This window comes from Mchenga conophoros, linkage group LG20 (assembly GCF_057382185.1).
Source record: "Mchenga conophoros isolate Kocher_MC1m ecotype Shallow Benthic linkage group LG20, M_conophoros_male_GT1.1, whole genome shotgun sequence".
Lineage (NCBI taxonomy): Eukaryota > Metazoa > Chordata > Actinopteri > Cichliformes > Cichlidae > Mchenga > Mchenga conophoros.
Genome location: NC_140545.1, coordinates 23199414 through 23213910, shown reverse-complemented (window position 1 = coordinate 23213910; position 14497 = coordinate 23199414). Strand labels below are relative to the sequence as shown.

The window sequence follows — 14497 nt, the reverse complement described above, 5'->3', positions numbered from 1 at the left end:
TAATGTGACTGTAGCTGCTCACCCCTTTTTAAATAGCATTGAGATCTCATGCTGTTCAGAAGATCGTCAAATTGCTTTTATGGTCAAATGTTTCATTAATGATTTGACCTGTCAAAAAAGACAGCAGTGAGGGTGTTCTTCCATCGCAAAGACTCCATTAGCAGGAGAAACAATGTAAAGCACTTTCAACTTTCTTTGGTGTTTTACTCGTGCCATCGTAACTCGATATCCAGCTACGTCCCAGCTGTCACATGAACTCATTGAAAAAAATAATAAAAGGATGAATTATATCTGAATGCTTCCAATTTACCTTTGCATGACCCAAGGTAGATGTAGCTGTGCATGAGCAGATGAGTTAATATTTGCGATGATCATTTTTTATTAAGTAGATAAGATAAATTGTTTACCATGACATGCACATGCAGCACTTTGGGTGTTTGAGTAATGAACCTTATTTTAATGTGTAATGAAATTGACCAATTAGCATTGAACGCAAATAGAAAGGAGGAGGCTGAAAGGGATATGATATACAGTATTTAAGGCAAAGTTGTGGATGAACTATAATGGAAACGATGGCACAACAAGAAAGGTTACGAGATGAAAGGCTTTTCAATCTATCCCGGGGAGATGTAAAAGCTTGTTCTGGCAATCAGGGAAAATAGTTTGAGATATTTTATTTAAAAAATAACAATCCAAAAATAAAAGTCAGAGGATCACCAAAATCAATAAGCTTGTCTGAGGGCCATGAATGACTGCATAAAATTTGATGATAATCCATCTAGTAGTAATGGTATGTTCAAGTCTGGACCAAAGTGGTGGATCGATCAATCACTAAAGTGGCAGACAGGCCAACCAGCTGAGTGCCATTTCCATCCTTGGAGCAATTCTCTAAAGAGCAGAGCAAAAAGAAGAGCATGAGAAAATATCAAACTGTATTTCTAGCAAAATGATCTTCAATGTCACTAAACACTGGATGTTTGTGCTGGAAGAAAATTCACAGCTGGGGTTTGGAAAGGAAATACCTCGTGTGAATTCTCGGGGAAGTGAAATCAAACAAAAAAGATGAGAGTTTAAAACGGGCCAAGATGCGTTACAGCGTAAAGACAAATGAGCACAAATGAAATGCTGACATGACTGTTCGTGCTCTCCATCCTGGACTGAGGCTGCTGCCTTTTCTTTCCACTTAATACTCTGTAGGAGGGCCACCCTTATCTGAAAAACATTTATTGTTTCTTTCTTTTCTTCTCCAGCTTGATAGAATGTGCTTGTGTGTGTGTGTGTGTGTGTGTGTGTCTGCTAAAGCCTTTAGCAGACTTTATACTGTAGATGCATCAGAACAATGGAATAATAAGAGACAAAACATGGCACGCAAATATAAAATGCTCCAGTACATATACAGCTGTGCACATACTTTTCATGTGTTTGATGGAATTATTGTAGCCACAAATTTGAATGATTTTGCAGCCTGAATTCATTTAGCCTCTGCATTTCAACTTTTATAAATCATTCCATATGGGGACCAATGTGGTTTCCTAGTGGCCAAGCTCTGGATTGGGCTGTGATCCTTAAATACTCGCATCCCTGTGTTTCACCATCCTGTGGTTTTGTTTCTGGTGGACTAGGTTGAAAAAACAAAACAAAACAAGATGGAGTCCTGTTTTTCTGGCTTTGCTTTCCCTTCTCTTTGTTCAGGGATAAAGCCGAAATGCGACCAAACAAAACCCCAAACAATGAGCATATACAAAGGCAAGAGCGCAGCACATGCGCTTTACTGATCCTTTGTTTGCTTTCTGTGTAGGACAAGTAATTCTTCTCTGTGCCTGTGTATGCATCCGTATGTTTGTTTGTGATTGAATGTGTGTGTGTTTGTGAGCATATGTCTCGGCAGGAGGGAGGGAGCGAAGATGAAGGGGGAAGACTGGAGCGGTGCAGTGCTGGTGTTGGCCGGGTGGTGGGGTGGCAAGTGCCAGAAGGCTTCATTAGACTCAAGGGAAGAGGCTGTGAACAGCAGTTCTCCAGGAAATCTGTTAGACCTAAACACAGACATGCCTCTGATCCGGGTCTAGCCCTACAGTCCCTCTTTCTGTTTCCCTTCTCTCTCAGTCATATCCACCCATCTATTCGCCAGTGCAATTAGCTCCAGCTCACTTATACAATGAGGAACAGTCCCTACTTTTTGTCCCTCATTTTCTTTAAGATTCCTTTCTTTTTTCTGTCTGTTTTTCTGGTGGTGTTGTTGTTGTTGTTGCTGTGTCTGTTAGTGAAGCGGAGCAGTCATTAATCATTGGTAAATGTACGCAGAGAAAGCAGAGACACCTCGAGGGTGGGGTGCGATGGGGAGTTCTCTCATTCTGCTCGAAAAACGCTTCTCAACACGCTCCGTAGAGAGAGATGTAGAAAATGGAGCACAGGTGCTGCAGCGAGTGCAATAAACATAACCAGATGCACTGCAACACACAAATAATCTGATACAAATGTCAGTGTTTTGTCAGCGTTTAACTTACAGGGTCTAAATCTACTAGCAGGAAATAAATAGCTACAATAAATACTGAAACAAATGACAAATCAACTATGATGTCCAATAAAAGGCTTTCTGATCATATCGGTGACTGAAGACAAGAGTCCATCTGTTTGGCTTACTGTTCTCCTCGCTGCTCTTTCTCACCGTGGTATTCCTGTCAATATAATGTCTGTGGTTACTAAGGGATGCAACCGCACTTTATCGGAATATCTGGCTTCTTTGTCTGAACGAGAGCCAGCAGACAGAAAAATTTTCTTCCAAAGAAATATTATCCAATAAAAACAACAGTTTAGCTGAAATTGCACTCTTTTCACATCCCTGAGTCCAGCTCGCAAAATAAATGTCTTCTCTCTCAAAACAATATCTCCACTAAACAAAACACTAGAATATTACCCAGAGCTGTGGAGGTTAGAAAAGGATTGAAAAAGCAAGAGACGCTGAAAGGGGGAGAGAAGAGTGAGGACAAGGATAACTACAGACTGTCTTGGGGTGTGACCACATCTGCCCTGACACCGGCGATGTTGACGTTCTGATGCACGATTACTTGATTACATTCTCATCGCAGGCTTTTATTTCCTGACTCCATCTTTTGATCATATTTTGAAAAATGCTTTTTATTATGAGGCTGAGAGTTTAAAGACCTAAAACGGCAGCACTAAAGAAAAATGAGAGAAGTCCAACCAAAGGTGACAGTGCGTGCCACACCTCCATAGCGTGCTAATTCACACAAGCTGTCATTTCTCATTGTAGTCCACACAAATCCAGAACATGTCCGGGGAAAAAAAAGCAAAACAAAACCTCACTATTCCTTATTTGTGTCTACTATGTTAAAGCTCAAGTGTGGAAGTTTTCTATGCAAATTGACTGCCTTTACATTCATGCCTTTGTGATCCGAGTTCACAAAATGCTGATTAAGCCTATCAGCGACAAGTAAAAGATCTCTATTTCCCAGGAGCACGGTTTTAAATCTGCTGCCTGTGGTGACATACCCACCCTGCCACCTCAACTGTGATGCGCTTTATGTCAGATAGGAATGATTGATTTGCTGGAGCTGAAGAGAGGAACAACTGTAGTGATAAAGGCAGTAAGGATAGCAACTTACAGTACAACAAAAGCTATGGTGAAAACGTCTACAAAGTATCTGATGAAAAAGAGAACAACCTTTTAAAAAAGGCCCACTATGTTTTAACACTAGTCAAGAATGCAGCAACAATATTTGTGTGATCACTGTCACTATCTGTACTGGCATTTATAAAGGAGTTTAAAATCTTAGTGACCAATGTCCATCAAACTGCAAATCACATCTTGACATACGCTTTCTTCTATGCACTTTAAGTAATATCTAATTCACATCCACTGACAATTTAGAAGCGCCAATCAACTTAACCTATGTCCTTAACCAGACAGCACAGTGGTGCGGAGGTTACCACCGTTGTCTCAGCACAAGAAGGTCCTGGGTTTAAAGCCACCAGCTGGTTCTCTCACTGCCTGTGTGTAGGTTCTCTCTGGGGACTCTGACTCCCCCTCACAGTCAAAATGCATGCATGTTAAGTTAATTGGTAATTCCTGGCGCTGGGTGTAAGTACCAATGGTTGTCTGTCTCTATGTGTTCAGGGTGCACCCTACTCTTTGCCCTATGGCAGCTGTGATAGGCTTCGGCCTGTTTGTGAGCCTGAATTGGATAAGTGGAAAAAAATAAATATCTTTTGACGAAAGAAGTCCAACAAGGCAGAACCACACAGAAAGGGCCAAGCTGACCAAGAGGGTCTAACCTAGGTGACAGCACCTGTCACTGGATCACTGCAGAGACTTCAGGTTTAAGATACTGGATAAAAAAATATTTCCATTGTGGTACTAAAACCTTGCCTGTCAGGCAACCAGCAACTCTGACAAAACCAGTGTTTATACTCTTTGCTATTTTCAACCGGCAGCAGTACAACAAAAAAACAAACAAACAACCCAAACCATTTCAGACATTTAATCATAAATGGTCTTACTCGTTATCTATGCTGTTGTTTCATCAGGGGTTTCTTCTTTTTTTAGCTGATGCTTGTTCTAATGGTGGGGTTAAGCAATTGTTGGGGCGAATAAGGGATTTGGGGGGAGTTGGGTGGTTACGCTGAGTCTTTATTTACCCAAGCAAAAAAAAAAAATCGATGCCACTCTGCTGTAGGAGAAGTGTGTGAATCAATGAAAGGTTTCAAAAAGCCCCTGTGAAAAATCAATGTCCCTTACATACTATTGATGGAAGTTTGGCCATAGAAGAAAGAAATGACAGAGAACACCTGTTTATTGTGAAAAATTACTCTGCTCGCTCTTTGTTATAGGCTTTTTGGATCTCTTTGTTTTGTCTAGAACAGTGCTAACAGTATTTCTGTATCCTTTCAATTGCTCTCTTTGCTAGCCTTCCATTTTATCCTTTTGTTACAAGTTATGCAGCGCTCATGCCCATTTGTTGTAAGGAAGCACTACTGGCCATTATCGGCAAAGGAAGAATAGCTACATTCAGTCTCACAACTCTGACACTAGAGGTTGATAAGGTCTAACATTCAACCACAGAGTGATATCATGTACACAACAACTTGATGTACAGTAGGGGAGTGCAGGGTTCTGAAGCCGTCATCTCAGCACAGCTATTAATAAAATTCAGTCAATAACATTCCACTGTCACTGCCTTGACTTTAGAGACCGATAGGAGAACAGTTCTGCCATAACTTTGCCTATGCAGTCAACATTTCCCTCGAGCCATGTCAGGCTGCGAGCTGCGAGGCCAATCAGTAGGGGCTCTGTCCTGACACCTGCCCAATCGTGTGCTAGCGTGATCAAAGTGACAGTGCTGTAGACCTGCAGAGATACAGGTGAGGGCTGCTGTCACCCCACCTGTCCAACTGATGGCAACTCGGCCAGGGCAGGGAGAAAAGTACTAGGATGGTCGGGAAGGCCACTGCCTGCATGTCACTCAGTGCTGCTTTGGATGACAGAACAACCCATTAAGGAAGAGACTGACTTCACAGACCATTAGAAGTAGCATCACACAGCCATAGTGCACAGAACACTGAGTAATGGTGCAACTGAAGGGCAACCGAAAGACTCCAAGCGCTGCTTCGAGACCTTTTTTTATTGAATAAAATATGCATTTTTGCTTCATTTTTTTGAAACAGAAACAGATGCATAAAAGCCCGAATTCTCAACAGAGGACAAAGTAGGTTATTAGAAAGGACTAAGCAGATAAACAAGTATGGCAAAATTATCCCCATGCCGTCCACCCCTGTGTCCTTGTTAAAATCTCTAGCTCTCAGTATGGCCTTTCCTGCCCTCCAGTCATCATTAAAGAGAAAGACGGGAGCTTGAGAGTCCAACAGAGGCATCAACACGCATCACTTCTCCTCTGCTCGAAACGCTCAGCTCTCAGCAATCCACTAGCCCCTGACGGACCTATTTACCGCACAAAGTGAATTGTGTTTGGCTGCAAACTATGCTTCCAAATGTTCCTTTGATACCCTCTCTCTCTTTCCCCCTCGCCATCTCCTCTGTCTCTCTCTGGTTCTGACCAGCTCATGGAAATAGAAGAACTGTCTGGCCAGTTTATTGCTGGTGTAGCACTACTCATGGGCTCAGCAGGCTCAGATGAGAAAGCCACACTGTGCCAGGCTGATGGGACACAGTCCAGCTGTAGAGGCACTCACTCCAAAACACAGACTTACAAACTCCTTCCTCTTTGACTTGATGTTTTTGTTTCACTATGGAAGAAAAAAAAAGTTTCCTTCAAGTAGCTCCCCAGGCTTTTCCCTGGGGACTGGATGAAACCCAGTTGAAAAACAAAGAACAGAAACAATAGGAAAAATCTGCTTCTTTTGCACAATTTTAAACCCCAAAGAGATAAACTATGAGAGTTTTGTAAACAGCAAGGAAAAGCTGATGGCTAGATATTCCAGATAAAGAGAGAAGGAAAGAAGCAGCAGCGAATAAAGCAGCAGTCTTGTGGAATGCTTTTTGATGAGTTACAGCGTGCACCGCAATCTTAAAGTCAAGAGCTTGCCTATGAGCGAGTCAAACCACACATTCTGTTGTGACAGAATCCCTGAATTTTAAACCTCCTGCAACTCAAGCCTTTGCACAGCAAGTTAAACATTTATTTATTAATTTATTCGACAGGTGTGCGGGCTCAGCCTCTAACCTTCGACATGCAGCACTTATATATAGCGTGTAATTACAGCCTTATCAAAAAAGCAAAGGTTTTACAGAAATAAATTTTCCATCTGTAATTGTTGATGAATTCTGATTTTGAATGCTAAACAAAGACATGGTTATACACTCTTCATGTTTTTCTGCTGCTTCTTTATTTACAGGAAGTTCTAAACCAATAAACTAATGTGCCTATTAGGGCACAGAAGAAAAGAAATACTGTTCTACTCTTTTGACTTTGAGAATGGCAGGATTTCATGCTTTCTTCTCATATCAAACAAGAGGCTTCACTAAAACTTCTGTGACAAATTGTATTGTTATACAGTTATAAAAATAGAACTGAACCTTAAGCAACCTTTCTGAAATAACCTGATAAAGGAAAGAAAAGATGCATAAAAAAGGAATAAACAATCATTAGCTTCACTGTGACCCTATGGGACCTCACACTGTGCAAGAGTTTGCTGTTTAGGTGTCTAAGGGGAAAACTTCTCAGGGTCAATCAGGGCTGTTTAAATACCGTAAGGCATTGTGGCTGTAGCTGCATCAGGGGAACACAGCATAATCATCTGCAAGGATGTGGCAAACAAACTAGTTATGCTAATGTATTTCTGTTATTTATCACCATCCATTATACATATCCCAATCAGCCTTACTTGTTAAATGCCCTCAAGAAATCCCAGCTGTAAATTAAGAACACATCAGCGACGCGGCCAATCAGATCTGTCACTTACGCTGACAAGCATCTGAGGGAACGGTCCTCGAGAATTTTCAGCCACATTGATTGGTGGGATTACCCAGTCCCTCTTCTGTCTTCGTAGACCCTTGGTGATGTTGCGACCGGACCCTGGGAACATGATGACAGGAGGTGGTGTTTGTACCGCCTCCTTCTTCTCTTTTCTCCCAGCAACTTTCTTTTCATTCTCTGTGACCTTAAAGACAGAACAACAAGGTTTTACTTAGGATGCTACAATAGTAATTGATGTCATGCTAAAAGACAAAGCACAATTTTGCAGATAAAAGACATTTTTATAGGTTTAGCATATTTATTTTATATCTCTGTGAACTTTGAAATCTTTTATTATCTCTTCACTAAGAAAATGTCAAGGCTTTTTTAGCAGTTAGCTGTATGTCAAACCACTTTCTTGGGTACCAGCTTTTGAGAGCTTGCTGTAGCTGCAATGATCAATCATCACCTTAAAAAAAACATCAAACTCATCAGCTAAGATGGCAGTTGTCACTGTCACCTGTTTGTTTTTTTTAAATATAAAAACAAGTATTACATATAAGGAGGTATCTACTCTTTGTCCTTTAACTAGTATTTCTGCAGAGAAATCTGAAGTTGCTATGGAAACAAAGTGCACAATGCAATGATTTTGAAAGATCTAATGGACCCAGTCAGACACAAGATCATTCATCCATTCATTTCATCATTCGCCAAATCAGTCCTTCACTTGGGCAAAAAACAAGTCTTTTTGCAAGTAATTGGAGTTTTGGCAGCTTGGATAAAGAAAAAAGAAGTCAACCAAAAACCTTTTTGCAACTAAAAAATTTAACACAATAATTGTATATACAGTTGGGGAAATATTTTAAGGTTGAACAGTCTAATTTTTATCGTGGTTTTATTTTAATTTATAGAGACAGAATGTGAAAAAAAATCCAGAATAAACAGATTATATAAAAGTTGCATGTCATGGAGTGAAATAAGGATTTGATGCACTTCAACCCAACCAGAATTCTGGCTCTCAAAAACTGTCTCTATGCCCGTGTGGTGCACATAACATTCAAGCACACAATCAATTACAGACACTCCTGATCTCAGCTTGTTATGTGTATAAAGCACACCCGTCGACAGAATCAATTTCATCTATTCCCACCTCTCCAACGCAATGGGCAAGACCAAAGAGTTGTCAAAGAATGTCAGGGACAAGACTGTAGACTTACACGAGGCTGGAACAGGCTACGAGACTGTAACCAAGAAGCTGGTGAGAAAGTGACAACTGTTGGTGCGATTATTTGGAAATGGAAGAAATATAAAATGGACATCAGTTGCCCTCAGTCTGGAGCTCCATGCAAGATCTTGCCTCGTAAGGGGATGAAGATCACGAAAAGGTGACGGGGTGCAGCGTAAAACTATATAGGAGTTTGTTAATGATCAAAAGGCACTACAGTCCTCAAGAACACCACTGGTAACACACTACGCTGTAATGGACTGAAATCTGCAAATCTGCTTGATAACGCACATGACATGATATTGAGTATCTAAATGATTTAGAGAATGTTTTGGAGAATGTGCTGCGTCAGATGAAACCAAAATCAAGCTTTTTGGCAACTCAACCTGCTATGTGTTGAGGAAGAGAAATGCATACTATTCCCACAGTCAAGAACATTGGTGGAAACATTAAGCTTTGAGGCTATGTTTCTCCTAAGGGTACATGATGACTTTAATGCACCGAGGGTCCAATGCAGTGTAAAATCTTGGATAAGAACTTCCTTCCTTTAGCCAGAAGACTGAACATGGGTTGTGAATAGGTCTTCAAAACATAACACCAAGGCAAAGAGCGGCTAAGGACGCAAATTAAAGTCATGGAATGGCCTAGCGAGTCTCCAGATCTCAATCCTATGGAAAATCTGTGGAGGGAGCTATAAGTTGCCAAACAGCAGCCAAGAAACTAAAAGGATTTAGAAAGCCAAGGAAAGTGACAAAACCCCTCGTCAGATGTGTGCAAACCAGGTGACCAACTACAAGCAGCGTCTTACTGTGCTTGCTAACAAATATTCAGTTATTATTTGCTTGGAGAACAAATACTGTCACGGTCCTGGGTCGGGTCGACCCAGTATTTTGAGTTTCTTATGTTTTGGTTTATTTTGCATTATGGATTAGTTATTCTCTGGTGATACTGTTTTGATTACAATTATATTCTGATTCTTTAGTTATCTGATGATGATGTTGATGATGATTATTTCTGGTTTAGGTTTTGTTATCTTGCCCTTATGTTTGGTTTAGGTTGCCTGTGCTTAGTCTTCTCTGCCCGTATGTCCCTCTGTTTGTCCATGACGTCATTATGCCTGTTTACGAGTCTGTCTCTGTCTGGCGTGTGCTTCCTGTTTTATTTTGTAGGTCTGTGCCCTTTGTCAGTGCGTTCAGCTTTGTGCTCTCCCTGTCTCGTCAGTGTAATCAACGTCAGCCGTGTCTCCCAGCTGTTTCCTCTTTGCTCCGTTCGCCTCTTGTATTTAGTGTCTGTGTCTTCCCCTACTCGGTGTCGCATCGTTAACGTCTGTTTACCCTCGCTTCCTCCGTGTGCTCCGTTTGCCAGCCAGCCTTCCTGCCTACTCATTCCGTTCTTCCAGTTTAGTTAGTGTTTTTCTGTTCTGCTTCTTACCAGCAATAAAGCTGTGTGTTTTGAATTACTTCCGCCTCAGTGAGTCCTGCATTTTGGGTCCTCTCTTCCTGCCTGCCCACACTCAGACATGACAAATACTTATTTCAATCAATGCTATATAAATCAATTTTTGGTTGATATTCGGTATTTCCACTGACTGTTCATTTCTTTGTAAGTGAACAAACTTACGAATTCAGCAGGGTTTCAAAAAATGTTTTCCCCAGTGTATTAGTAAGAAAAAAAGCAAAAATAAGTGAGAAAGAAACGGAGTCTTTCTAACGCTTCACAAAACTCAATGGAAATACCAGCAGTACAATTCGCTGGCAGACCACATGAAAATTTCATGTGCCAAATGGTGTGTAAATTTACCTTAATGCACCAAACTTGCTTTAAATTCAGAGCATTAGCAGATTTTCTGCAAAAGCTTTCCAACAATTTGTCCTTTTTACAATACTGCGTGCAATTCTACAAGCCTAATTTCAAAATTTGGAATGCTGTGTTAAATAAAGATAACACAAAAGAATGCTATAATTTGCAAGTCATAAAAGTCATTTAATGGAAAATGGCACAAAAAGAACATTATGATTATTGTTATAAATGTGCACTGAGACTTTATTTTTCTTTTTAGAAAAAATAAATGCATTTTAAATTTAATGACAGTAATATGCACCCATGATACATATTGTTGATAAGTACTTTTCTCTTCTCAAACAAATGATATGTTTATACTCAGTACAATTCTCACTTTAGTTATGTGCACACGAATTACTCCAGAAAATCTCTCATTTTTAACCAAGACACATAGGAGCAATAACAATGATATAGCAATTGTAAAAGACTATGGCTCTTAAAACATGTAAACATTTCTTATCAGAAGAACGCCATATGAGAAACACTTTGTGTCATCATGCGTAGACTCAAGCAGGACAGAGGTGATGTTAATTCTGTGCGAGTATGTATGTGCATATATTTAAAAGAAACCATAAACTTCATACCTTTTGTCATTTACACCAGGCATAAAAAGCCTATTAACAGAAAGCGTGTCTGGAGTTGGATTTACAGCCTCTTTCAACAGACAATGACAGCTGAGTCATAGACACACACCTCAATCAAACAGTATGCACCCATCATACACTTTTCTCACACCATCCCTATAGGCACAGAGAAATGACCACCACAAAACTGTCTTTTTGAAAGATGCTCAAATAAGGAACTCAAATGTGAAAGGAACCCATTTTCAATCTCCTAAAGAACATTAACTCATCCATGAGTCAGAACAGCTACATCAAATGCTGGAGTTATGACAGACATCAAATAAGTAATGTCTGTGTTGAAATACTGCAAACCACATGACTGTGAACATACAATGAACAGAGCGTACAAAAATTTGCTTTATTGCAGATCCTTCCAAGATGAGCTAAAACAAGCAAAAATCGTTGAAATTACAGTAGTAGAACCTTTAGTGTGACACCTGATTCCCTTCATTATCAAATATATTATTCCTTCTGTTAAAGTATATTGCTTTATACATACACGATTTATCTCTAAAGCTACAGTTTAGAGCCCATCATCTGCAAGTTTACAGCTTCGTGTTTACTGTTCCAGTGGCAAAAGGTAATATTAAAGTGATACTATCTGCAGAGTTGTTCGACGGTAAGTTTACCAACACAGCTCAGGGTTACAAGATAGTAAAACATGTCAAGAATTCAGTCACGAACATCATAGCTGAAGCTATGCATCACTTGCACTCTGTCTCAATCACAGTCCCTTGAGCTATCCCTAGCTTTCGTGCTCCCCTCTGCCCTCTTCTTGCAGTGTTATTGTTTTTCTCTGTCTCCCCCTAGTCAGTAGGTACTGACAGCTTGTCTCAATAACATGGATTCCTCAAGCACTGGGCTGTGTTAGGCTGATGGTGCACCAGCAGGTAAAACAGCTGCACAAAACTTTACTAACCAAACACTCACACCAGCAGACAGCAAGAAATTTGTAGTTCGTGTCTTTGTTATGTCTCCTCCAGGATCACTAATTGAGGCAAGTAAATCAACTTTCATTTGTACAGGGTAGCCCATACCTAGCAGTTCCCCCATTTAAATGCACAGTGTGCGAAAACTGAAATTATAAAAGAGATATAAACAGGACAAACATATGGAGAAAGTACAATCATGTCATCTGCACATCTGTGATGTGAATCTCCCACAACATTTATTCAACTGTTACACCACTACCAGCAGTTTGAACAGTTAATACAAGGCAGGATGGATTTGTGCTTTCATATTGTTTATGCCAAATTTTGACCCCACCCATCCAAATGTCTCCATAGAAACTGAGACTGTAAAGAAAAAAAAAATTGGCAACATTTTCCAATCTTATGTCATCCCACTCTGATGAAATGCATCCTTAGATTCTTGTTTCTTCTACTGCTGTTGCCCCTGTACTTCAAGTTTGATGTGTTGTTGTCTTCATACCGTAGTTTCAGTAAGTGTTTATTTGAGTTATTGTTGCCTTCCTATCAGCACTCTGGCCATTTCCTTTGACTTTTGGCATGAACAAAATATTTACAACTAGAGAACTGCTCACTAGATATTTTCTCTTTTTTGGACCATTCTCTGTAAAAGTTAGAGATAGTTGTGCCAAAAAAGCTCAGTTTCTTGGCAGTTTTTGAAACACTCAGACCAGCCGATGCTATGCTTAAAGTCACTTGATCACCTTTGTTTCCCATTTTGCTTGCTATGTCTAAATGCCTAAATGAATTCCAGCCCTGTGATTGGCTGATTTGATATTTGCATTACTGAACAGGTGAACAGGTGTGTCTAACAAAGTGACCAATATTTTGGATATATCTAACTAGTGGTTAATAATTTTGCATTTAAAATATGGAAATAAATATGTTACAGTGTGTACATGTGAGCATGTGTGATGGGAGGGAGTATAAAAAATCCAGCATCATAGACTCATTTGTAAAAATAAACAAATAACTAAGTAAAGAACAGGTTCAGTTACATTGTATTTCCATTAAAGGTGATTAGTGCCGTTTATCTTTCTTCGAGTTTTTCGATTGCTGTTACTTCTGTGAAATGTGTAGCTTTACAGTTCCTCCCCAGCAGCTGACATTTGAGAATAAAAATAAAATACAACACAGAAGCAGTCTACAGTGTTGGAAGATGGCAATGGCTTCTGGCACATATTGAAAGTTGAAGGTCCTGTATGATGCAGTCTATAAAAAGTGTTTTTCTTTGTCTCTGTTTGTTCTTGCCTGGTCAAGGTCCCTCAGAGGGTTGGCTTGTATCTGCCAGCGGAAACAATGCTTTCAAGGCTGACTTCATTAGATGGACGCCCAAGAAAAAAGCTTTTAAGGCTGCTTTAAAGAAAATGTGTCAAGCAACCTGGCATATGGTGTGTATGTGTTTGTGTGGGTGGGTAGGGATGTGGGGTGTGGAGGAGCATGGGCTTAGGTGTCATGTTCAGTTTCATCAACCAAGTGCTGTACTTCAGACATCTTGGACTGTGAAATCCAGGGCACTTTAAGTAATAGTGCAAAAGGAGAGATTTTTAAACAGGTAAAGGATTACGGTAGGTGAGGAGACCACATTCACATTCAAAGAAAGACTGGATTTGCTGCTCCACATGGCCATATGCAATAAATATTTAATGTACCATCCACAAAATTACTGCTCTTAAGGGTTCTGCATTGGTAGATTTTTACCACTTTTGTAGAAAGACTTTAAACTTAAAAAGGCCAATATTATAATAATATTTAATAATATTTCCCATAGCTCCCATAGCTCTGTTTTTGGTTTCCAACGTTTGCTCCTGCTGGCTTAAAAATGTAAGAGAACAGGAAGCAAAACAAACCCACAGACGTCATATTTCCACTGCTTATCTCTACTTTATTATATTCCATGAAAGCTTAAGTTGTGAAACAATGCCTTACAAACCCGCTGTAAGCTGTGGACAGGAATAAGCCTCACGTGTGATTTGTCCCTAGAAGTTGGCAGTCCAGCAACAGCTAGCTTAGTTTATAGTCAGTTCTAGTAATTTAGATGAAATTGCCCATTAAGTAACGCAGAGGGAAAGGTGCTCTTATGAATTTTAGAGGAAAGTTTTTTAAGCCTGAAGTTCAGCACCACATCATATGTACCCTAAATAATTAATTGAAACAATTAAGTAGGTACAAATAATTATATAGAAGCAAAAAAAAAAAAGACTATGACTGTGGGAGGGTTCCACTCACTGTTGTTTATTTCAGTCTTCTAAGAGCACAACAACAGTAAAATCTGTCTATCATCTTTGGATCTTGTAGGGCAAGAACTAGCTCAGTCAGCAAATTAACAAATCAAACCACCCTCCATGCTGTGCAGCAGTCTGTTGTCCATACTGGGATCCATTCCCGAGTGAGCAAAGTTCAGCAGCA

At 40.0% G+C, this 14497-nt stretch overlaps 1 protein-coding gene across 1 annotated transcript in view; it reads right to left on the bottom strand.

Moving 5' to 3' along the window:
* The window catches only part of LOC146550810 (cadherin-4-like), a 249575-nt gene that overhangs the window by 65700 nt on the left and 169378 nt on the right, over positions 1 to 14497 (bottom strand). The window contains exon 5 of the mRNA XM_085258648.1: positions 7438 to 7635. Within this exon, the coding sequence (XP_085114774.1) occupies positions 7438 to 7635 (198 nt within the window). The remainder of the gene's footprint in view (positions 1 to 7437; positions 7636 to 14497) is intronic.